Source organism: Misgurnus anguillicaudatus, chromosome 3, assembly GCF_027580225.2.
Source record: "Misgurnus anguillicaudatus chromosome 3, ASM2758022v2, whole genome shotgun sequence".
Taxonomy (NCBI): Eukaryota; Metazoa; Chordata; class Actinopteri; order Cypriniformes; family Cobitidae; genus Misgurnus; species Misgurnus anguillicaudatus.
The window spans coordinates 8,063,511-8,089,767 of record NC_073339.2 but is presented as its reverse complement, the minus strand read 5'-3'; the positions used below and the strand labels follow the sequence as shown (position 1 = coordinate 8,089,767).

Below are 26,257 nucleotides of genomic sequence, written 5' to 3'. Positions count from 1 at the left end.
ATATCGAAACTTTGGTTATTTTTTGCACGATGCTAATGGTCTAATCGGAATCAATGGATTATGCTAAGCTATGCTAAAATTGGTACCGCCAGACACAGAGATCAGTTGAATGGATTCCAAAATGGTAAAAATCAAATGTTCAACTCCAGGGGAGCCGGAAAATGAGCATATTTTCCAAAATGAAGTGTCCCTTTAAGGATAATGACCAGGGACCACCAGACTCCATGTCTTCTAAATCCATACAGTACCTTTGACAAATTTCAGTTTCAATTCATATTAAGTACTTATAAGTCCTATTAGTGGCAATTTCTTCTGTTTTTTACTGTGATCTGGAGTGACTGGAACCTCAGTTGAGCACCTTGACCCTAACTGCCCCTAACAGGTGCCCCTACATATGCAGATGAATGGTTTGATCGAGGTTACACATACACAAGATAGCCCTGGTTTACCCCTTAATATGCAACATAAATGTAAGCCTCATACACCTACATTATAGTAAAATGAATCCAAATTCTGTATGAATGTATTGCCGATTCTGGTCTGGAATGCCTGGCTGTCATTCTCTATCCATCAGTGTTGTGAATCACAGTGGGATACTTCACTAATAAGCACCGGGCACAGATTTGTCCCGGGGGCCCCCGGCCGCTCCACGCGTCACCGGCGGAGTGCAACAGACCTTTAATAGATAAAAGCAAATTGAAATTAATGTCTTTATGCAACAGTAACACAAAAGAATAGATGTGCACATATTTCTTACTTTCACAGAAAAAGGTACAAAAAAATATTACTGGGGCCGAACCTTTTCAAAAGGTACGCTTTTATACCTAAAAGGTGCACATTAGGACCTCAAAAGTACACAATTGTACCTAAATATTTTTTTTAAAAGGCAGTGACCTGAGAGTATATAGGGTGTTGTGCAAAGTCTTGCATATACGAGAAATTTGTAACATTGTTGTCCAGGAAAGAATAAGATCCAGCTTAGTTAACGTTTTTATATATAAAGAAGATCTAATCAATTTTTTGCCACCAGATATTATTAGTGTGCAGTTGTGGTAAACACTATTACCATTACATTAATGACTCTGGAAAGGTTGTCAGATTATTTCTTCATTTGAAGTCCCACCTCCAGATTGCAAGAGCAGTTTGACTCCATCTCAAAACATAAACACTTGCAGCCTGCCTGGATGCGTAATACGCAGGTCCTCTGGAGAATCCTACATTATGCATTTAAACATATCTGTTATCTCAAGGCTAAGGTGAAAGGGTAAGTATGTAATCATTTTGTTTATTAATTTAGTTCATGTATCATAGTTCTGATAAGAGAGATGTTAAATGTAAAATGCAATGCAGATTGTAGGGGTAGGATGGGTTACACCTTATGGGAAACTGAACACCTGCTGATGTAGTCAAGCATGTTTATAGTAAACCCACATTCACCGGTTCTTAATACTTTGCATGATGTTTGTCCCACGGGATCATAAGCATCATATTGTGAGAGAGAACTAAACTTTCCAAAATATTACTGATGATTTTAGAAAAATGGCAACAATAATGAATAGCAAACGTCAGCTTAGTTATTCACACATATTTGATTTTATATTTTGGAGACAGAAGGGGTCTGTGGGCCTCTACTGGTAATGTGGGTTTTTTTGGTGGGATGCTATCTGGGAACAAACAGAACACCATTAAATCCTACTGAAATAAGATACACAAAAGAATTTTATAATGGTTTTAATCACTTTAAAATAAAAGGCAAGTTAATTCAACCTACTATTTTAAGTTTTGACCTGTGAATATTGGCATAACTTATAAAAACAAGTTGAAATTGCTAAACTTAGTTTTTTAAAGTAAAGTAGTATAGAAAAATATGTTGATTTGACAAAATTTTCTTACAGTGTGGTAAGCCATTAGAGGTTATATTGTATCTTTCAGCAGGGTTAAAAGCTGTGGCACATTTGATTTGTAAGGAGATCATTGGTGCGTAATGACGGTCACTTACACCGCCAGAGTGGCCAATGCGCGTTTCTGTGGCTTCTCCAAACTGCTGCTGGTGTGGAAGGGAAGCATCTATAAAGTCCTTTACAAAGAGTTTCTGGCTTTCTTCGCCCTCTATACGGCTATCAGTCTCACATACAGGTGCGTGCTTTTATTATAGTCTTCATCTGATGCTTTGATTTAAAGTCATATTTAATGACTCATTTTCTCTGCAGATTTCTCCTTTTGGATGATCAGAAGAGATACTTTGAAAAGCTTTCCATGTACTGCAACCACTACGCCAGCCTTATCCCAATGTCTTTTGTATTAGGTACGAAAACCCCCGACAGCATTGAATTGAATCCGATTCGATTCAAAGTCGATTTAGTGCCTTTCCGTTTTTTTATGCGTATTGTTTTAAAGCGGTTTTACTGAAAGAAAACAGCATAATGGTTATGTTCCTTTGGATTTATTGAACAGTTTAATTTAAAGATTTATTAACATGATATCAAAACTGAAAAATGACACTGTTCTTATTATGTAAGGCAAAGCAAAATTTACGGATAGAAGTAGTAAATAAATTATAAATTTAAAACGAAAGGGTGTCATTTTAGAGTTTTACTAAACATATATAACCTACAAATTCAACATAAACAATGTTACACAACATTAAAAAAGCAAATTTGCCAGCTTATATGCATTAAACGTAACAATTACAAGTAATTTAATTTGTAAATTTTCTACACTGTTAAAATGTTCTGTCGAACTTACAGTATTACTGCCAGCTGTTTGCCAGTAACTTACTGTAGATTTATATTTATGTTATTTACTGGCAACAGTTTGGTTAAAGTTAAATGAACATTAAACGTTGACAAGTTTCTATCTTTATGGAATAATAACAGCCTCATGCAAAGCATGGAATCAAAATGTGAAGGAATAAAAACAGAAAAAGATTGATGAGGATTTCTGGTTCCCAGAATGCTTTGCATGAAAGCGGTTATTTTATAGTTTTATCCTGTAAAGACAAAGACTTGTTAATGTTTAATGTTCAAACATTTAAAACATTACACATAATGTTTCATGTGTAATGTTAAATCTACAGTAAGTTACTGGCAGCCACCTGCATAACTACAGCAATCTTTTACACTTTACCGTGTAAAAATTCAGAGATTTATTTGAAATGATTTCAAAACAAAAATTATTTCTATTATTATGTACATTTTTTAAATGTAAAAATTTTATTTGGCAAGAAGTAGTACTAAATAAATGTTACATTTTAAATGAAAATGATGTAGGCCTAATATTAGAGAATTTAACTTTTGTTTACACCTATAACGTCAATAAAAAATGTAAATAAAAATCCCTAACTGTCTTGTTCATATTTTGGACCATTACAAACTTTAAAATTATTATAGTCCTGCTTATATTATAGCTTATAAGATTAAATTGTACTATACACTATAAAAAGAAAAGTGTGAAATGTGCCGCAACTTCCTGTATACAGATTCTACAATATATTTTACAGTAATAATTCTGTAAATTTTGTTACTGTACGCAATTCTGTAATTTATTTTTGATTTTAAAAAATGAAGCATCTTTATACTAATACTTTGCGCTGTTTTTCCACGCAAAATTGTTAATCTTTCCTGGACGATAATAAATCTAATAATAACTGCTTGTTAGTTATATACTGTATTTTAATAAACTAACAATATTCCTTAATAGTAGTGATCGATATCCATATTGATAAAACAATAAACTTATATTTATAATAGCCCAAGAAAATGACTCAAAGGTTTTTTTTTATCGGTGTTGCACGCAGGGTTTTACGTAACGTTAATAGTGAACCGATGGTGGAGTCAGTACACCTCCATTCCGCTGCCGGACCGGATCATGTGCACGCTCTCGGGGGGCGTGCAGGGCGGTGACGAGCGCGGCAGATTGCTGCGACGCACGCTGATGCGCTACGCGAGTTTGTCCGCGATCCTCATCCTGCGCTCCGTCAGCACAGCCGCATTCAAGAGATTCCCGACTATGGATCATGTTGTTGAAGCAGGTAACCTGGATTTAAACCTATATTCTAGGCGGAGGGTAACTTTTATCCCCGAAGATGATAAAATATAGAAGAGTTATGATTTGTTTCACACATGGACAAATAATGAATAAAGAATGTGTAAGTGAACATTTTGAACGGCAATATAGTCTGAAAAATTAACATTTTAATATGAATGCCTCTTTTTTAGGTTTTATGACAAGAGAGGAGCGTAAGAAGTTTGAGAGCTTGCACTCACCTTACAATAAGTACTGGGTGCCTTGTGTGTGGTTCACTAACCTGACCGCAGTCGCTCGATGTGAGGGAAGAATTAAAGATGATAACACTTACAAACTCCTACTGGAGGTAACTCACACAAAACTACACAAAATACAGCTGTTTGTGTCAGTCACAATATCAGACTTTCACTACACTACGCCAAGTGTCCGCGATGGCAATATTATCGCGATATCGATCTGACCCTTGAACTTGTTTTTACTAATGTTGTTAGTCAAATTAATCTTTTATGTTGTGTTTTTTCTTCGTTAGCCAATGTCAGAGTTGTAGCCTATATAAATGATCATTATCGCGGTTATTGACAATACAGGTACGGTATATTGTAATACCCATATAGTGTGAGTGTGTTTGTCAAAGGGTGAATAGAGTTTAACATCACAGTATTTGTAAACATTTTGTGCTCGGTTTTTCTAGCTGTCTCTATTTGTCTTTGTTTCTAATAGGAGTTGAATGATTTCAGAGGAAAATGCAGCATGCTTTTTCACTTTGACATGATCAGTGTACCATTGGTCTATACACAGGTCAGTTACCGTACATTGGTTTAAAGGTGCAGTGTGTAACTTTTAGAACGATCTCTTAACAGAAATGCAATATAATAAACATACCTATATTATAAATGGTGTTTAAAGACCTTACATAACGAACTGTATTGTTTTTATTACCTTAGAATGAGCTGTTTTTATCTTCTTTACCCTGCGGGTCTCCTTACATGTAAGTCGCCATTTTGCAATGCTATGTTTCTACAGTAGCCCTAAACAGACAAACTGCTCTATTTCTTCACCAGATTGTCTCAAAAAACAACAGGTTTGTCCCATGTTGGGCACCGTAGCTTCTCTATGTGTTTCAAAAGGGAGGACTGAGCCTAGGTTGCAATGTGCAATTTAACTAGATGCTGCTAAAATCTACACACTGCACCTTTAAGATATAAAGCGATCGATTGGTTGATTATGTTTGATGAAAGTGTATGGAACATGAACTCATATTTATAAGCATGCATCTGATTCCCAACACAGGTTGTGACTTTGGCAGTGTACAGTTTCTTCCTGGTGTGTCTGATTGGTCGTCAGTTTCTTGACCCTAGTCAGGGTTATCCTGGTCACGACCTTGACCTTTACGTTCCAGTCTTTACCCTTCTACAGTTCTTCTTCTATGCCGGCTGGTTGAAGGTCAGGACCCACCCCGATGCTTTGCTAAATATTTATTAGATGCTCCTACTATTATTGTATATTACCACGCCCATAGGTTTAAATATCTTACTGTTAACTCTTTCCCCACCAGCATTTTAAAAAAAAAAGTTGCCAGCCAGCGACAGCATTTTTTATGATTTTCTCAAAATTATTTTATGATTTCCAGAAAATTTTCTTCGTTAAATATATAAACAGACAATATATCAAATGAAAAAAAGCTTCATCCTACCTTCATTTGTTCTCTTTTTATCACCTCTCAAATATGGGTAGGTTTCTTCAAAAATAGCAAATTTTGAGCAAAAAGCTGAGATTTTGTGAAGGACTTTTGATATAGATCAGATTCAGAGTGATCCTCAAAGCATACAGAGTTTGAACTGTTTTCCCTAAGGGAATACTTTCGGGTTTAAAAGTTGTGTAAGAGCACCACCTGGTGCATAATAGCGGAAATACGGATTGCCGGAAAAACTCGTCATTGGCAGGGAAGCGTAGCTTCTCTATGCGTTTCAAAATGGAGTGGTGAGCTGTGGAGTGAGCCGATGGATGCAATTCACAGTCTCACCACTAGATGCCGCTACAAATCTACACACTGGTCCTTTAAACATAATAATCATAAGAATCACTTCTCATTTTTTTTCGCTGTTTGTTTTTTCACATTCTCTCAGTAGTACCATTTCTTTCTTTTTATTGTTTTATGTCATTGTCATATGTCAGGTGGCAGAGCAACTCATTAATCCATTTGGAGAGGATGATGATGATTTTGAGACCAACTGGCTTATTGATAGAAACTTCCAGGTACCATTTTTCATTCATTCATTCATTCATTCATTCATTCATTCATTCATTCATTCCGTTCATTCCATTCATTCATTCATTCATTCATCCCCTCATTCATTCATTCATTCAATACCCTGTAAATAGGACTGAAGGTGTTTTTCTGTCTGTATGGGTTTGAAGGTGTCTATGATGGCCGTAGATGAAATGTATGGAGATTTGCCCATGATGGAGAGAGATCTATACTGGAATGACTCGAACCCTCGACCGCCGTACACAGCTGCTACACTCTTCTTGCTGCGCAAACCCTCTTTCCAGGGCTCCACCTTCGATATGACGTCAGCGTTCACCAGCGTTCACAATATAGAGATGATGACAAAACTTTCATATGTGAGTGAACTTAAAAGACAATTTTAACAATCTACATATGTTTCAAATCCTTTAGAGTCCCTAAAGAGGAGATGCATTTTCAGCCTCTGGAGGACATCGCTGAGAACCGGGAGCAGTCAGCGTTACGAAATCGCAATCTTGCACTCTTCAACCGCCTGCTGAGCTCCACCCCATCCCCAACAGGATTCATGAGCGGAGCCTTGCGTCGTACCTCTGCCCAGCTGCACCGATTGACACGTCCTGCTAGCCACGATCCTTCCCTTTCAGAGGGGGAGGAGGAGAGAGAGGAGAGCATGGGGAGAAGCGTAGAAACGGCTGGACTTGGGTTGGACACCACCCAGAGCACCACCTGCAGTTGTGGTGGCACCTGTCCTCCAATGTCGGCTGTGATGATACACCAGGAAGGAGAAGAAGGAAGAAGTGAAGACGAGAAGGGCCTCAAGAATAGTGTGGAAGAGAACAAAGATGCAATGAGATCAGTTGTGCCAAAAATACCACCACCCACATTGTTGCAGACATCAACCGGGAGACATCATCAGTCGGCCAAAACAGCCCGCCAAAGTCTTCTTCTCACCCTGGACCAGGTGAAGCCTCACCTCGACTCTTTAAGTGCCACCAACCGTTCTGTGCCAGACTTCTTCTCTTTTCAGCTTATCAGTGACAAAGTCATGACCCCGAATGTAAAAGCAGAATCTGGTTTGTCTTTGCTGAATGTACCATCGTTTGAAGTCTCGGCCTTTACTGAGAATTCTGAAGGAGAGCGAATGGTGAAAGATTAAAAATGGCCACCTTCCAATGACCAAACTGAAGGTGTAATGGTCAGGTCAGAGGTCATCGGGTCAGTTGGCAAGGTTGGGGAGTGACCCAATAGACTTTAATTCTTCCATTTTGTCTTCTGTAAAGCAAAAAAATATTTAGCAACATGCTTTTTTATATTTACAAGTTTTAAAAGCAGTTAGATATTCTTAATGGGGATATATCATTAAAATATGACTTTTTCCATGTTTAAGTGCTATAATTGGGTCCCCAGTGCTTCTATCAATCTAAAAATGTGAAAAAGGGCAACCCAGTAACTTAGTTTTGGTAAATAAGCATGTGAAAAAATTAGGTCAGTGAAATTTGTCTCCCCTTGTGATGTCATAAGGGGATCTTATTATAATAATACCGCCCCTTAATCTGCACCATCCAACCATGGCACTACCATTTAGTGCAGAGAAAGAGAGAAAACAATTGGAAAGTTTTAATTTCAACAAACCACCATCATTGTGATCAGTGTTTTCATTTCATCAGCTCATTTGCATTTTTAAGGACACACCCCCAAAAACTGCAAATTTTTGCTCAAACCTACAAAGTGGCAATTTTAACATGTTATAATAAATTATCTGTGGGGTATTTTGAGCTAAAACTTCACATATGTATTTTGGGGACACCAAAGATTTATTTTGCATTTTTAAAACGTCTTGTGACATGGCACCTTTAAGTTAAATATACAAAATACTACATAACTATACTATTGACTTTTATAAAATGCAAAATTGATCAGATAATTTGATTACACATATAAACTATTTTTAGATCTTAAAAATGAAAAAATAGTATGAACAACGATTTTGACAAGAACAATATCAGTAATCAGCACTGAATGTCTGAAGTTTTGTCTGAATGTCTATAAAATAGCAACAGTGGCACATAAGCAGTAAGTCTACCTGATACATTTTCTAAATATATATAATTTAGATTTCAATAAGAACATTTCAGTAATATACTATGATAGACAATGTTTTTGAACAATAATCATCATCATAATTGATCTAGCATACTCCAAACTGTCCACAAGGTGGCAATGTTGTGTCATTTTTGTTCGTCTGGCTCTGTGATTGGTTACGAAAGAAAAGGCAAAATTAACAGCATTGGATATAAAGTCAGCACTACACATAAATATAATGATTTTGTGATGATTTTTTATATAATAGTATTAGCTATTTATTGTTTTTATATTAAGAAAATTTAATTGTTAAATGAACTGTGTACATTCAGTTAATTATTAAACTGTGAATTATCACGCTGTCAATCCGTTTAATAGCATTTTAATAAAAAGCCAGCAGAAAACCTGAGAAATTGGTTTGGTGGGATTGGGAAAGTACATGACAGGCCAAACCTGAATCTCCTGATCTCATTTGGGAAAGTAAACACACGGAATTCGACTGCACGTGCTAATTAATTCTAAATGACGCAATATTGATGTCATACAATGATTACGTCAATAAAAAGAGTTTTTTTTCTGGTATCTGTTTTAGACACAGTTTTCACCATCATGTAATGTCTCTCTCTCGCGCTCTCTCTATTATTTTTATTATTAGTATTTATAATGCTTTCCTGTTTTATATGATCAGGAACGAAGCCCAAGAAAGCTGAACCTGTAGGCAATCGTATTTTTGTCTTGTTTCTTTGATATCTAAACATTTTTAAATTAAGATGCATTTTCTTGATGAGCAAAATGACCTAAAAAAATAACTTTAGTTTTTAGACACAAAATATTTTAAATATAAAAAGTGAATTTGTGCTTAAAACAAGCAAAAATCTGCCAATATAGGGTAAGAAAAAAATCTTTATCTTTATTTCTTAAACACTTAATTCAAGAATTTTGTTCTTAACCCATCGGCAGATTTTTTGTGCTGAAAACAAGATAAAAAATATTAAGAAAGTCATTTTGCAGTGTGTATTAAATCTTTTTTTATACACAACATCCTAAAAACCTTGGCAGAACAAACCAAACCATTGCTTTTAACAAGTGTACCATATTTAGTTAATCAATTGAGAGATATTAAAAATATGTTTGTGCAAAGTTTTGGTACTGTGACCCCTTCATAATTAAACCTCCCTAATAATTAATTTTTATCTCAGAACATCATATTCTTGTCAGTTTGAAGCAGTGGTTCTCAAACTTTATTATTTATTTATCATAAATTATTATTATTATTTAAATATATATCATTTATCATAAATTATTATTAATATTATAATATATATTATTTTCAGAAATAAATGATAAATAATATATTTAATAATACTATTATTTATTATTAATATTATATTATATATTATTTATCATAAATTCTGTGTAATTAATTCTCAGAAAAATAATACTACAAAACCAACATGAATACATTGTATAATGTTATATGTTTTGTTTAATTCAAAAGACAAATTTTTTTTATGTCATGATTTTTTTTTGTAGGGTTTAAAGTATGCATGCTACACAAGGGGGTGTGCACGCTAAAAGGTTTGAAAACTAGATGTCACGTACACACAGGTAACAAAAACTATCAGGGTTCACTTTTAGTGTCCACGGGAAAGCAAATTTATTGCATTCAAAGCAAATTGCAAAGACAAATATTATCTTTCTCAAGCACATACTAAACAAGTTACAAGTATTGGCAATCATACTTTCAAATATTTCCAAACCGGTACTAATATGTGTTTAACAAAGGTTTATATGTAATGATGACATGACCTTGCATTAATTAAACAATGAAACATTTAAAGCCATTTCAGCAGGCGAACAGGTGTGTTTTATTCAAGGATCTGGAGTGATCTGAAACCATCCTGTGAGGATTCATTTGAGTCCTGCTCTGTAGTTTCATTCAGTGTTTTCCTGCCCATTCTCATTATTACATTATAGTTCAGTGTAATAGCAGCCATCATGCAGAAGGAAATACCTCCCAGTTCTTTCAATTCCAGAGGGGCTTATTTAACCGAAACGTGATACAAAGTGTGATGGATTAGGGACACAAACCTGATTCTTACTTGTTTCATACTATATGTGGGCTGCTTATGCGTGTACGCTTTTTAAAGAGTCTCTCTTTCTGTGTGTTTAAGTGTGAGAATGTTCGCTTTCAAGTGTTTGTTGAATGTGGATCATTAACATCCACAGCCACTCTGAGCATCAGGAGGCGTGTCTTGTAGAGTCGGGCCTTTGTGATTGTTTAACAAGGTCGGGTCTCCGTCCAAGCTTTCGTTCATTTTGTCACAGATGATGTCGACCAACCGCTCGAACACTTGTTTGACGTTGATGTTGTCCTTTGCACTTGCCTCAAAAAACTGAAAGCCTGCAGAAACAAAAAAGATGACGGGATCTTAGCTACATTTACGCTCATAAAATAAATATGAAATTTGATGTGCATGCACATACAGGGTCCAAAATAAAGGGCCCATATCACCCGGTGCAATGCGTGACAAAGACAATATTTGCACCAAATCTATTTGACAAGATTGTCTCTTCTTTAATATTATGATCGGTGGTCATTTTCAGATGATAGAAAAGAGATTCCTGAAACAAATGATATAAATTATCAGGTGTTTCTGTACCTAAAGTGAATAGAGATGATCGGACCATTATAGTATTCAAACTATTTTTTATATATATTTTTTAATCACATCCTCATTGGAGGCTGAACCACACTAATATTAAAAATCTAGAATCACTCCTTATTATTGCAAAGTTTTTTTTTGCAACTAAGTCATGGCAACAAAAGTAATTACATTGTGACCAAAAACATTGAAAATAATAATCTCTATGTAGGGAGGCCTCATCGTTACCTTAGTAATGCATATTCTTATCACTTGCCTCATAAACTGGTGTCAGTTCAAATAATTTGAACAGTTTTTTTGCTGAATGTAGCAGATGTTTTGAGTAAAATAGTTAAATGAATAGTCTACTAAGTGACTAATAAAGAAAGCAACTTGCCCCACCTAATGTAGGCTATCCTGCACTCAACTTAAACACCACTTATAGGCACATTACCTTATCTAGTCAAATTTTATATTTTGAAATGATTAATAAATTAGTTTCCAGCCTTTATACAGAAATATTTTGGGAAGTATTAAATAAATCATACATTTGTGTTTAAAGGTAGTAATGCGTTGCCATTTTAGGCTTGCTTGCTATGTCATGGTGGGGACCCCCATAAGACTTGATTCAATTCGAGCACTGGTCAGAACAACGTTGTGTCTTGACGTCAGGTCACTGTTGGGTCTTGGCATCTGATCAAAGTTGGCCTAACATCAAAACCCAACCTTGGCCTGATGTCAAGACACAACTTTGGATGTTTACGTCATTTCAATGTTTGATTTTCATGTCAAGCCAAAGTTGATCTGACGTCAAAATCCAACGTTTATCTGACGTCAGAATCCAACGTTGATCTGACGTCAAGACCCGACGTTTATCCGACATCAAAGTCCAACTTTGATCTGATGTCAAAATCCAACGTTGATCTGATGTCAAATCTAAGGTTGATCTGACGTCAAATCCAAGGTTGATCTGACGTCAAGACCCAACGTTGATCCGACGTCAAAATCCAAGATTGATCCGACATCAAATCCAAGGTTGATCTAACGTCAGAGCCCAACTTTGATTTGACGTCAAAATTCAACGTTGATCCGATGTCAAATCCAAGGTTGATCTGACATCAAGACCCGACGTTGATCCGAAGACAAAAACCAAAGTTGATCTGAAGTCAAATCCAATGTTGATCTGACGTCAAGACCCGACGTTGATCCGACGTCAAAATCCAACGGTGATCTGATGTCAAATCCAACGTTGATCCAACGTCAAAATCCAATGTTGATCAGATGTCAAATCCAACGTTGCTTCGATGTCAAAATCCAACGTTGATCTGACATCAAAATCTGACGCTGATCCAACGTCAAAATCCAACGTTGATCCGATGTCAAATTCCAACGTTGATCCAACGTCAAATTCCAACGTTGATCTGACAAAGACCCAATTTTGGGCAAACGTCAAACTTTAAACTTTGCTTTAAAGTTTGACACTTACGCAATAATAAGTGTCTTTTGCTAGTTTTAAGCCGGCACAATTATCATTTTAATGTTTAGCGCCACGTTGTTTAAATAGCAAATGCATTATAGACAACCAGAATAGACTACGCCAATCACTAACTAAAACCTGGTCTAAAGTCTAAACTCAACAGCGCAATATTGTTTTTGTTATTTAATGAGCGCATTAGTAATATGCGCAAATAAATGTGATGACAACGCGCGTTTGCTTATCACACACATGGATGCGCAGCAGCACACAAACATTTCTAAATTTGAAAAATGAAAAGATTAAAATGTAAGAGATTATTATTGGGTCTCTTGGACATAAATGAGGATCGATTACGAGACGTTAGAATGTGTAAAGAGCTGCTTCACCTGTAGCCTGGTAAGCAATAGTTTTGCTATTTTTTTAAATGTTTTTTAAAAAGTTGGATTCAGACACACCCGTTTAGACTGTGCGCCGTGTGCTTTAGACCATGCACTTCGATCGTTAAAATAGGACCTGAATACTGGCCAATGCCAAATGAGTAAAATCAAGTAAAATCTTTGATTATTATTAGATAAGAGATTTATATTATTTAAATATTCTGTAACATGCCTAGTTCCTCAGCCAGTCTCTGTCCATCTTCTGTGGCCACCAGTCTGTCGTCCTCCAGATCACATTTGTTCCCCACCAGAATCACCTGAGCGTTGTCCCACGAGTATGTTTTAATCTGAGTCGCCCTGAAAACACACACATACACATGCTTGTTTATTTAGTTTAACTCCCACCATTAGGGGGCAGCCTGCTTTATCTAGAAAACTAGTTTTACTTAATGAAGGATCATTTACTTGTGCATCATTTTGAACTTTTTCACACCTGAAGACCAGAACTACCCATATTACAATAAAAACCAGACAGACTCAGTATAATAACACTCACCAGTCCTGTACAGCATAGAAAGACTCTTGGTTAGTGATGTCATACATTAGCAGGAAGCCCATTGCTCCTCTGTAGTATGCTGTAGTGATGGTGCGGTACCTCTCTTGTCCGGCTGTATCCTAAATAAAAAAAAAACATGCACTCTCATAAATATCTCATACACACTTCTGAAAGTATTTCGTCTTATATGAGGCAGCAAAAAAAATCAACATATCAGATAGTTTAATGTTAGTTTGGCTCTATGAGTAAAAACAATGTGGAAGGCATAAACAGATATGTCGAGGTTAACAGCCGTGTTAAAGTGGTAACTAGGCAACATTTGATTAGTTTCCATGATACTGAAAGCCTCGACTTCATTAACAATGCTGTGACCTCACTAACACACAGGTTACCATGGTAATTCTTGGTTAAGGCAGCTGTTAGAGGGTTGTATATATATTTGTGTGTGAATTGTGTATTCTGAATTCACACTAATGGATGATCGGTTTGAATAGACAAAAGCCCCAACCCCTTCTTTCAACAGAGATAAGACGTCCCACCTGCCACACACACACACACACACACACACACACACACACACACACACACACACACACACACACACACACACACACACACACACACACACACACACACACCAAACATATACAAACTGATGACTAGTTTACCTCAAAGATGAGTGAATCATACCATATGCAAACATTAAAGCCCATCGGTTTTGTTTCAGCACTCAGATTTTTAATCAGACAATGAGTTGTCCAGTCCATTTGAATGTATTAATATCACCACAAATAATAACAAACAATCACAGCCTATCTATCTATTTAGCCCAATGGCTACCAACAGATGTGCTTTTGCCTAAAAAGCTTTTGATAGAAAGCCCAACATTTACATCAACAACAAATGAACATTTTCTCCTCTCTTTAAAAGTTTATAAACTATAAAAATGATACATACATTGCATTGTATTGTCTGCAATTGTTTTTTACTGTCCTACAAAAACAAACTACCTGATCACACAGGAAACCATAACACTGAAAAAAATTATTCATTCAATTTAATAAATTTTTAACAAAAGGTTATTGGTTGCAATCAATTTATTTAAGCTACATTTAAACAATGTAAACAAATGTAATTTCTTTTTCGAAATTTTTTTGTTTAAATGTAGCTTAAATAAATTGATTGCAACCTTACCTTAAAAAATTGAGTAAATTGAATACATAATTTTTTCAGTGTAATGTACGCGGTAATTTCGTATAAATTCACACAATACGAATTATACAAAACCATACTAAGCATTAAATGAAAAATAAAAGTAAATCGGGTAAAAACAAATCGTACTAAAACATACAAATAAGTTTGTAAGATTTAAAGGTACAGTGTGTACATTTTAGCAGCATCTAGTGGTGAGGTTGCGAATTGCAACCAACGACTTAGTCCACTGCTCACCCTCACTTTTGAAACGCATAGAGAAGCTACGGTAGCCGGCACCCAAAAAACATGTCATCGTCCGTTAAGGGCTTCTGTAGAAACATGGTGGCACAAAATGGCGACTTCCACGTAAGTGGACCCTCTTGTATGTACATAAAAACGTCTCATTCTAAGGTAATAAAAACATAATGGTTCATTATGAAAAGGTCTTTATACACCCTTAATAATATAGTTTTGTATATTATTTTGCATTTCTGTCAAGAGGTCCTTCTAAAAATGACACACTGCACCTTTAAGGAATAATAGACGACGTGCAGAATTACTAATAGAATAGAATAAATAATTATTTTCCAATAATTCAACATACCGGTGTCAATTATTCTGCTTATACCATGGTTACCACACCATAAGACATTATTCAGGTGTTTTATATTTTTTAAGACATTCGACAGGTTTTTACCCTTAAAATGCTACTGTGACTACAGGACTAATTTCTTACACATCTCATCTAAACCCTGAACAAAACTGAACAAGCATGCAATCATCATATACGTTTTCTTCTATTTAGTTATGTTAGTATATTTACTGTGCCTTAGTAAAAAAGATTAAAAAAAAGGGAAATATGAGTTAAAATAACATAAGAATTTGAATATTTTGAGTAATTCTAAATAAACACATTGTTGAAATCAATGTTATTTTATCATGTACTATACAATTAATTTGTAAGAAGAAAATTTACTTAATAATTTTGTGTTAAAACTACTTGAATTATTTTAGTAAATATAACTAACTAGGTAGTTATAATAAAATTGATAAAATTAATCAATAAATCAGAAGACGTTAACTAGTATTTTTTCATTTAAATGTAACCTATTTTAATTAAGTCTGTGTGTAATATGCAGATTTTAAAATACTTTTTTATAATATTTAATATTTTTACATTCATTGAATCCATATTATTAAAGGGACAGTAAGTAGGGTTTTAAGTGTTTTATTAATCATAATCAATGTTTTAATTCATAAATATGTCCTCGTTGGTGTCAAATGACCTCTGTCAGTGATCTGACTTTTCTTTGTAAGCTTAGAATTCCACCATATTGAAAAACTATAATAGCAGAGAGGGACAAAAAGCACTAGCCTAGCAACGCGTTTCCACAATGTGTTTTCATTCAGAACACGTGAACCAGCTGAAACGGACAAGGAGATCAGTGATTACATAACGGCTACCGTAGTTGCAACACGCATTTAGAAAAAGCGAGGCGCTAGAGAGCACTATTCGTTTGAATGCAAAATACAATTTCACCACTAGATGGGGGTAAATCCTACTTATTGTCGCTTTAAAGAGTAACTAAACCCTAAACCAACTTTTTTTAGTTAATGATCTGTAAGAATGATGCTTTATTAGTGCTGTTCATTGATTTTAGTAAGTTTTTTGACATTTGGATATAAAGTATTTCAATACTGCAATATATGGTGTAAAAACGTCTAAGTGCTGCCCTCTTCAGGTTGAACGGTGGCTACTGCAGTTGAATTTTCCTATTGGATGTTGAGTCCAAAAAATAACTCGTGACGTAAGCAGATTCAAGCTCACCACGCCCTTGTTAAGATCTCACCACACACTTGCTCGTCCCCTCTAACTCTGTTGGGATCTGCCCACTTTTCTTGCATTTTTCAAATATTGCCAGTGGGTGGAGTCACGCTCTGACCAGGGGTTTAGTTACGCTTTAAGTTGTCCTTACTCAAAATATCAGTTAGTTCAATAAACTTGCAAAAAGTAGTTGGAAAATGTTAATTTTATTGAGTTAGATCCAAGTAACAGTTTTAACAGTGTGGAACTACTTCATAGGTTTGCGTTTACTAAAAAATAATGTACACTCCTAAAACATTTAACAGCTCTGTGGTAGGCTATGTAAGGGATAATGTATAGGCAGTCGGTTATTAATGCAGAAATAAAACCTGACAGTGTGATCAGATTCAGGACCTGAGGGTCTTGTATCACACTTAAGGGGCTTATTTCGCGATAACAACCAGCTGCCTGTACATTAACTTGCTTATTACACACATATTTACCTCATAAGTACAGTAAGGTAAGGAACATTAAATATTGATTTTAAATATTTGATTTGAAGCATCCAGGTTACCGTGTGTTTATACTTTTGAGTAGTTATTATCTGGGAATAACAAACCTGCACATGTCGCGACTGGCCAATCAGAATCAAGCATTCGAACAAACCGTATAATAATACAAATGAAGCACCTCATAAAATAGTTACATATTGCAATAAGATGGTGTTGGTGGAACAAACCACATTCGGTCAACTCTGATGCTCTATTATGACTAATTAAATGTGTAATATTTACTTTTCCTTAATAATGAATTCCTGAAACTACATTTGTCATTCTGTTTAAATGTACCGCGCCTCCCTTAAGTAAACCAGATGAAGCATGCAAATATAAACGTGCAGGTAACACTCCTGTTTGTGCAGAGAGATAAACAAACATTTCAGTTTCTTCACAGTGTAGAGTGTTGCGGGAAAACGAGACTGATCATTAACTAAACACTCGCTCAGTTGAGAGGAAAACCTGACGTACATCTCTGTGTCCTCCACACCCACTTAATACACACCGCGAGGCTTGGACCAAATTCTGGGCTCTTGTCAATAAGGAAAAGCCTTTACTGAAACCAATACAGTATATATCCTGTCAATCATATTGGAAATAAAAGGTGTGGCTGTCTTATCAGTATTGGTTTCTAATGCAATCTAATGCATTAGTCTTTAACTCCAAGACCTAAACAAAGCACTAAGAATATTTATCATACGAAGAAGACTTTACAGTAAGGTTGTGTTTGTTAACAGTATAATGCATTAGCAAATATGAACTAGCAATGAACAATATCATTTTCAACATCTATTAATCTTTTAAACATTTAAACTAATGTTAACAGTTACAAATTTTAATTATTTAAATTTTTAAATTGTATTAGTAAATGCTGACAATAATACGAAATACTATTAATAAATTCTGTACAAATATTGCTAATTGCTAGTTCATGCTAGCTAATGCATTAAAGGGATAGTTCACCCAAAAATTAAAATTACCCCATGATTTACTCACCCCTCAAGCCATCCTCAATCTATATGATTATCTTTTTTCAGACGAACCCAATCTGAGTTATATTGAAAAATGTCCTGGCTGATCCAAGCTTTATAATGTTAGTAAATGGTGCTTTTGATTTGAAGCCCAAAAAAGTTCATCCATTCTTCACAGAAGTAATCCACACGGCTCCAGGGGATTAATAAAGCCTTTCTGAGGACAATTAATGTAGTTTTGTAAGAAAAATATCAATATTTAAAACTTTACCAACTAATAGGGCTGTCACGGTTATGAAATGTAATTGTCTAAGAATTTGTGTCGATTATGACGATTAATTGCCTGTTTAGGGCTTTGATGATAATGGGGATTAATTGTCTGTTTTATTACTTTGACATTTATTTCTCATACATTTTTTTCTTTGTTTATGAAATAATTTTTACACATTGATGTGATTATTTAAATTAAATCTTTTGCAAGGTTTACCTGGCAGAAATATTAATAAACATAACACAAGTTTAAAAGTAATCTGATACTGTATTGCTTATACAGGCGCTGCAGCTCCCCCTTGTGTTTTTTAGAGAGATGTGCAATCATTGCGGTGATCTGAAATCATTGCAATGAGGTCAAACAATCGCGATCCGATGATTATTTAATCATTGTGACAGACCTACCAACTAAAATATCTAGCTTCCGGTAACAACCAACGTGTAGGATGTAGCATCTCGTCTCTCTTGTCTCATCTTCACTACGTCTAGTATTGCTACGTCTTACACTGAAAACGCACTCTCTCGTGAACATGCGTTGGTCGTTACTAAAAGTTATTTACTTTAGTCTGTTAAGTTTTAAATATCTTCAAATCAGAAGCACCATTTACTACCAATATAAAGCTTGGAACAGCCAGGACATTTTCCAATATAACTCTGATTGTGTTCGTCTGATTAAAGATAATCATATACATCGAGGATGGCTTGAGGGTAGGGCTGTCACGGTTATGAAATTTGGCTGGCAGTTAATTGTCCAAATTAGCATGCGGTCCACAAGCAGTATACATCTTCCGCCGGGTCTAAATTTCTGTCATTTGCGTTTGAAAATGTTTTATAACGGGAATATGTTAGCATTGTCCATTGTCATACATTTTTTTCGTTGTTTATGAAACAATTTTCACACATTGTTGTGATTATTTGCAAGGTTTACCTGGCAGTAAATACTAATACACATAACACATATTTAAAAGTAATCTGATACAGTCTCGTTTATACACGCGCTGCAGCTCCCCCTTGTGTTTTTAAAGAGATGTGCAATCATTGTGGTGATCTGAAATCATGAGACGATTATTTAATCATTGTGACAGCCCTACTTGAGGGTGAGTAAATCGTAGGGTCATTTTCATTTTTGGGTGAACTGTCCCTTTAACTAATGTTAACAAATATAATCTTATTGTATACATTTTCTTCACATTAAAGCACTGGACTTGTTCAGTGTAGTATGGATTATATGTTTTAGACCACATAATAGCAACACAGCAATGAGTTTTGCACATGCAGATATTAATCACATTTATCGTAAATATGAATACAATGCTTTTATGATGATCTCTGGCCAAACTTAGCTGCACACAGTTAACTATAGGAAATGCTGCTCAACACCTCAAAGGCGTTTTTTCACCAGCTTCCCTTCATCAGCACAAAGCTACTGCTGCTTCCTCTGTTGAAGACGACTGCGGTCGAGAACTGACGCGCAATAATGACCATGCAAACAAGACATAAAGAGCCAAAACAAATGATGAAAACATATGTGACCCAGTGTGTAAAACTCAGCCATCTGCTGTTTTCTAAATAAAATCATCATACATAATGTAAAGAACATTCTATGAAAAAATATATCTTTAATACTGACTAAGGACTGAGTAAAGCCATGTCAAAGATAAATGTGAATCCAAACTTTGACGCTCCCAATATCATAAGAGGGTCACACGTCTTCCTGTAGAACAAAACACATGGATCCAGAAAGCAGGCACCCCATCATAAATATTTCTTTGACAGGACTGGGCAGCTGATATTCTGACCCATTTCCTGTTTCAGTATTGATTCAATTAGTGATTTGGCACACACACACAGACACTGAAGCAGAACGTAATAGACACAAGAACAGATGCACTACTGGTCTGGAAGATCAAAAAGCACAACCAATTTAATTTTATAGCTTTTATGTCTCATTTTTTAAATGGAGGTCCTCTATAAATGGATTTGCCTGTGCGTGCCGTGTGCACTCCACAAATAATTCACCGCCGTTAAAAGATGACGCCATCTGGTTTGGGTAGTTCTGGTTATTTTGTAACATTAACCATCATTGCTGCAACACAAACCCCCACCCAGATTATCTTGATCAAAGTCTTGCTAAGTCATATAGACACATCAGATGCTTTCTTCAAACATTCACCTTTGACAATAGCATGTTTGAAATCTATTAGTCTTCCTGTAACTGGTAGAATAAAAATATATACAGACTTAATGCACTATAAATCACTTGTATAAATTAGGGCTGTCAAAAGATTAATTGCAATTAATTACATACAAAATAAAAGTTTGTTTTTGCATAAAATACACTCACCTAAAGGATTATTAGGAACACCATACTTATACTGTGTTTGACCCCCTTTCGCCTTCAGAACTGCCTTAATTCTTTGTGGCATTGATTCAACAAGGTGCTGAAAGCATTCTTTAAAAATGTTGGCCCATATTGATAGGATAGCATCTTGCAGTTGATGGAGATTTGTGGGATGCACATCCAAGGCATAATGGATCCATGTTTTCATTCTGTTTACGCCAAATTCTGACTCTACCATCTGAATGTCTCAACAGAAATCAAGACTCATCAGACCAGGCAACATTTTTCCAGTCTTCAACCGTCCAATTTTGATGAGCTCGTATAAATTGTACCCTCTTTTTCCTATTTGTAGTGGAGATAAGTGGTACCCGGTGGGGTCTTCTGCTGTTGTAGCCCATCCGCCTCAAGGTTGTGCATGTTGTGGCTTCACAAATGCTTTGCTGCATACCTCAGTTGTAACGAGTGGTTATTTCACTCAAAGTTGCTCTTCTATCAGCTTGAATCAGTCGGCTCATTCTCCTCTGACCTTTAGCATCAACAAGGCATTTTCGCCCACAGGACTGCCGCATACTGGATGTTTTTACCTTTTCACACCATTCTTTGTTAACCCTAGAAATGGTTGTGCGTGAAAATCCCAGTAACTGAGCAGATTTTAAAAAAACTCAAACCGGCCCGTCTGGCACCAACGACCATGCCACGCTCAAAATTGCATTAAATCACCTTTCTTTCCCATTCTGACATTCAGTTTGGAGTTCAGGAGATTGCCTTGACCAGGACCACATCCATAAATGCATTGAAGCAACTGCCATGTGATTGGTTGAATAGATAATTGCATTAATGAGAAATTGAACAGGTGTTCCTAATAATCCTTTAGGTGAGTGTATATGTAATGTTTTTTAAATTTACACATTAAATAATAAATAAAAATAAAATAATAATAAATAATATATAATAATATATTAAAATCTATATATATATATATATATATATATATATATATATATATATATATATATATAACAAACTATTCAAATGATCTCCCGTCACTGATCAATATTACTACTACTACTAAGAAAATATTCTTATTTGCACTCACCCATATCTGCAGTTTCACACGTTTCTCGTTGCGGTACACCGTTTTGACTTTGAAGTCGATGCCGACCGTGCTGACGAATGCTGATGTGAAGGCGTCGTCAGCGTACCGGAACAGGAAACTGGTTTTTCCCACGCTGCTGTTCCCAATGATGAGGAGCTTGAACATGTAGTCAAAATTCTGATCGGTCACATCTTTCTGCCCCTGGGGACGGGTATCGTTGGCAGATGCCATCTTGAGGAGTGGGGAAAAGTGGCAACATTAGCTTGTAGCTCAACTGTTGTGGCGCCAGCAACGTCTAGGTCATGGGTTCGACTCTCAACTCATATACTGATAAAACACGCGGCTTGTCTATTTAGTTCCAGTATTAGGTCAGTCTTTTATAGGTTATGTACACCTCCCACACTGTCCACTATCCATCACTCGCTTTTTAGTTTCTCTGTAAAACAGAGATGCTGAGTAGGAATCTGTCATTGATTCAAGGCCATTACAGCACAAAACATTCCGGCCAGGAAACCTAGACTGAAATGGGAAGCACACAGAATACCAATCAGGAATAGTTCACTGCACACTTATGACGTTCCAAAGCTGCATGCCGTGAGAACAGACGAAAATTAAAGACGTCATTTACTAACAATAATTTTCCTCAATTCATTCTCTTCCTCACAAAAGGAGAATATTGTGTCAAATGGTCTGTCCCAATACTGCTCCCTAAAAGTATATACTTTTGCATGAATGCATAGCAAATAAGTATGCAGATACTGGGACGTACTAATATGTATTAGTAGTTAGATTGCTTACAATACCAAACTTCACAAGTCTACTGTTTCAGCTCTTCTTATGTAATGTAATGTTTACGATATAATTTTATTGATTTATTAGGTGAATCACTGCATACTTGATTTATTAATTCAGTGCAGCATCACTAAACTCCTCCCTTTCACTAAGTTTTTTTTAAAGATGTAAAATAAGTCTTTAGTATCCGCAGAGTGTGTATCTGAAGTTTTAGCTCAAAAGACACAACAAATAATTTATTATAACATGTTAAAATTGCCACTTTGTAGGTGTGAGCAGAAATTTGTGGGTGTGTCCTTTAAAATGCAAATGAGCTGATCGCCATGATGGTGGTATGTTGAAATTGAAACTCAATTGTGCTGTCAATACTATTTTTTCCTTTCTTTCTCTCTGCACCAAATGGCAGTGGTGTGGTTGGATAGTGCAGATTAAGGGGCGGTACTTTTACAATAATGGTGCATTCACACCAGCCGCGGTAGAGGCGGCAAAAATGCACTATTTGCGTGTAGTTGTACGCTTGAACATTTGACTTTACTCACTTCATTCACGTGTGAAAGCCGCGCATGAAATTCTAGTCATTCGAGCTATGACCCCTTTAAAATCGTACAATCGTTTTATGTTTACATCCTGACCGCTAGACAGCTGTCTTCTTATCTCTAAACTTCAAGAGTGACAGAAAGTACTTGCTAAGGTTTGCTTATGATGGTGTGTTCCTGATGACAGCTTTCCTAAAATTATATTTTATTCCCAAAATAAGGCATATTCCAATATCGCAGGCATGTGTCACGATGCATACCGTATCGTCAGATTCTTGACGACACACAGCCCTAATTTCAACATAGGCTAGTAAGATTTGGTAACTTTGAATACCACACTCTCAGATAAAAGGTACAGAAGCTGTCACTGGTGTGGTACCCTTTCAAAAAAGTACATCTTTATACCTAAATGGTGCATATTAGTACCTCACAGGTACATTTTGGTACTTCAAAGATACATATCGGCACCTCATAGGTCCATAGAAACACTTATGGTACATAATAGTATACCATCCCAATGACAACTTGTACCTTTAATTCTGACAATGTATTTAGGATGCGATTGGGATGCAGAAACATATCTGCAACAATCTCAAATATTTGATGTTTTAGCTAAGTGTCAGACACATGAAACATGTTATACAGGTATACAGTAAGGCTTGATCTACACACTCCTATATTTACACCTGTAAAGGTAACCTGAAGAGGGAGTTACCAGGATATGACACACCTTACACGTATAAACGAACATGGTGCTGTTGTGCCACAGTTTAAATAAAATTAAAAATGTTAAAATAACATTTTATTTAATCTTATGCTGTTTCCAAACCAGCAGTAGGCTATACACACCCTGTACTGCTACATCGTTGTACGTTTTATTAAACACAACGTCACAAACAGACACAATTCACATTTCATATTATCAGGTTATTATCAATAACGGAGTGCGAATAGCAAATACCAATTCGGCTCCGGATGCTGAAAGGAAGCGTCCATATGGCTACCTTTCTAAAACGTCCCACAACAGTAAACGACAATAAAGATGCTTATCCTAAACAAGTATTAAAGGCCATGACTAACCTTGACCAGCTATTCTTGATGGTTATTTTATGAAGTTGGGATCCAGTGTTCGCGTTCAGATCCACTTTCACTTTTCCCGTACAAAAGACTGGAAGCTCTGCTCGCGTTATCTGCTTCAAACCCCGACCATTGCCTTCCCTTCAGAGGGGCGTTGCAACATCAGAGCCTTGATGCCTTCGTCTGCCGCGACCTGCTGGCTATCCACCAGCTGTATTATGCTGACGGATAGCTGACACGACGAGGACTGTTTCCAGATCAGTCAGCGGCACTGGCGAGTTTCCAGCATGCAATATAATAACCAATCAACAGGTTCTGCGTCCGCCCCGTTATACAGTAGCTGTGACACGCTGTGATGAGGCGATTTTTTAAAAATAATTTTAAGAAAACATTTAAGTGTTAAAAAATTGCATTGTGTCATTTAAAGGTGATACTTTAACAATATTTCTAGTCATACAACGGGGCTGTTAAAAGCTTAATTCATTGTCACTGGTTGAGGAACGTTCAACGGGTGTGCAATATTTTGAGTAAACGCACACATATAAAGTAGTTCCAGGGTTGTCAACTGCATTACAGTTCCATATCACTACGCCAAGTTTAACTGAAATAACCAATTGATTTAATTTACAACAAATAAAACATAAACGCAGGGTAGTGAAAAAAGGAATTAAAAAGAATAAATAAAATCATTAAAAAGAGAAGAAAATGAATACAGTAAATAAACTCTTTGCTCCGTGGCCGCATTACAACCTTGGGTGTGCATTATTTTCGATAATTCAACGGCCCATCGTTAATTATTCCTTACCTACACACTGCAAAAAATGATTCTCAAGAAAAAAATTCTTAGTATTTTTGTCTTGTTTTCAGTAAAAATCTTTTTCTTGATGAGCAAAACGACCCAAGAAAACAAGTCTATTTTTTAGACCAAAAAATAAAACAAGCAAAAAAAATCTGCCAATGGGGTAAGCAAAAAAATCTAAAACACTTAATTCAAGAAAAATTCAAGAAAAATTTGCTTACCCCATTCGCAGGTTTTTTTGCGTTTTTTTTCTTGTTTTATACACAAATTCACTTAAATGTGATATTTTTGGTCTAAAAACTAGACTTATTTTCTTGGGCCGTTTTGCTCATCAAGAAAAACATCTTAACTTAAGAATCCTTTGATATTTTTACTGAAAACAAGACAAAAACACCAAGAATTTTTTTTCTTGAGAATCATTTTTGCAGTGTATATTATCAGTGGTGTACAAAACCTTACAAAATTAATTGTTTGTATTATTTTAGAATTGCTTTTATCTACATACACTTCTTACATGGAAGTCGATGACATGTTTGTCTTGTGGCGTAGCAACCGTAGCTTCTCTATGCTTTTCGAAAGGGAGCAGTGGCGGCCGCCGGTGCCTCCTTTAACAATGAGGCAAAAAAAACCCTAATATGTGTTTGGGGTGTTGTGTGTGCACTTCAAAAAAGGTCTTTCTTACTTAATATTTTTGTCTTGTTTTTAGTACAAATATCTAAAAACGTTTTAATCAAGTTGCATTTTCTTGATGAGCAAAATGGTCTAAGAAAATATAGTCTAGTTCTTAGTTAAAATATTTATAAGTGAATGTATGCATAAAACAAGCAAAATAAATAAATAAATAAAATCTGCCAATGGGGTAAGCAAAATTTTCTAGAATTTTTCTTGAATTAAGTGTTTAAGAAAAAATATTTTTTGCTTACCCTATTGGAAGATTTTTTTGCTCGTTTTGCACAAATTCACCTTAATTGTATATTTTTTGTCTAAAAACTAGATTTATTTTCTTAGACCATTTTACTCATCAAGAAAATAAATTTTTAAGAATTTTTAGATATTTGTGCTAAAAACAAGACAAAAATACTAAGTAAGAAAGTGATTTTTGCATTATGCACGTCAACCTACAATATGTGCATTGTGCATCATGTCAAAATACGTGACTGCTACAGACGCTTTGGGGTTTATAATAAGAGAGACACTCACGTCTCGCGACACTTACTAAACACTGAACTCTGATCACACTTGAGATTAAGCGAGTATCTGGCAAACGCGAGCCCTCTCTTATGAAAAACCCTTCATAAGGCAGGCACTTATTTTGACATGACGCACGGAACACGTATTTTGACATGACGATCCTCACACGACAATGTTTTGCAGAGTTTCGCATTTGCGCATCCTCAGAAAAGAAGTCACGA

At 35.7% G+C, this 26,257-nt stretch overlaps 2 protein-coding genes across 3 annotated transcripts; one reads left to right on the top strand and one right to left on the bottom strand.

The window, feature by feature from the left end:
- The first annotated feature begins 977 nt into the window (after positions 1 to 977).
- best2 (bestrophin 2) lies at positions 978 to 8,975 on the top strand. 2 transcript variants are annotated; one of them, XM_073860675.1, is made up of 10 exons: positions 978 to 1,264; positions 1,933 to 2,136; positions 2,211 to 2,305; positions 3,797 to 4,030; positions 4,218 to 4,372; positions 4,747 to 4,824; positions 5,317 to 5,469; positions 6,202 to 6,282; positions 6,445 to 6,599; positions 6,707 to 8,975. In XM_073860675.1, the coding sequence occupies exons 2-10, from the start codon at positions 1,985 to 1,987 to the stop codon at positions 7,428 to 7,430; spliced, it is 1,827 nt and encodes a 608-aa protein (XP_073716776.1). In that variant the 5' UTR covers positions 978 to 1,264; positions 1,933 to 1,984; the 3' UTR covers positions 7,431 to 8,975. The 2 variants fall into 2 exon arrangements, with proteins under 2 accessions (XP_073716776.1, XP_073716779.1); XM_073860678.1 differs by lacking the exon at positions 978 to 1,264 and having other exon boundaries at positions 1,778 to 2,136.
- A 1,013-nt stretch (positions 8,976 to 9,988) lies between these two features.
- On the bottom strand, positions 9,989 to 24,331 carry rab3da (RAB3D, member RAS oncogene family, a). Its single transcript, XM_055204431.2, has 5 exons — positions 24,050 to 24,331; positions 21,642 to 21,872; positions 13,412 to 13,530; positions 13,088 to 13,212; positions 9,989 to 10,760 (listed from the first exon to the last, which is right to left on the bottom strand). The coding sequence occupies exons 2-5, from the start codon at positions 21,870 to 21,872 to the stop codon at positions 10,573 to 10,575; spliced, it is 663 nt and encodes a 220-aa protein (XP_055060406.1). The 5' UTR covers positions 24,050 to 24,331; the 3' UTR covers positions 9,989 to 10,572.
- Between the last annotated feature and the right edge of the window lie 1,926 nt (positions 24,332 to 26,257).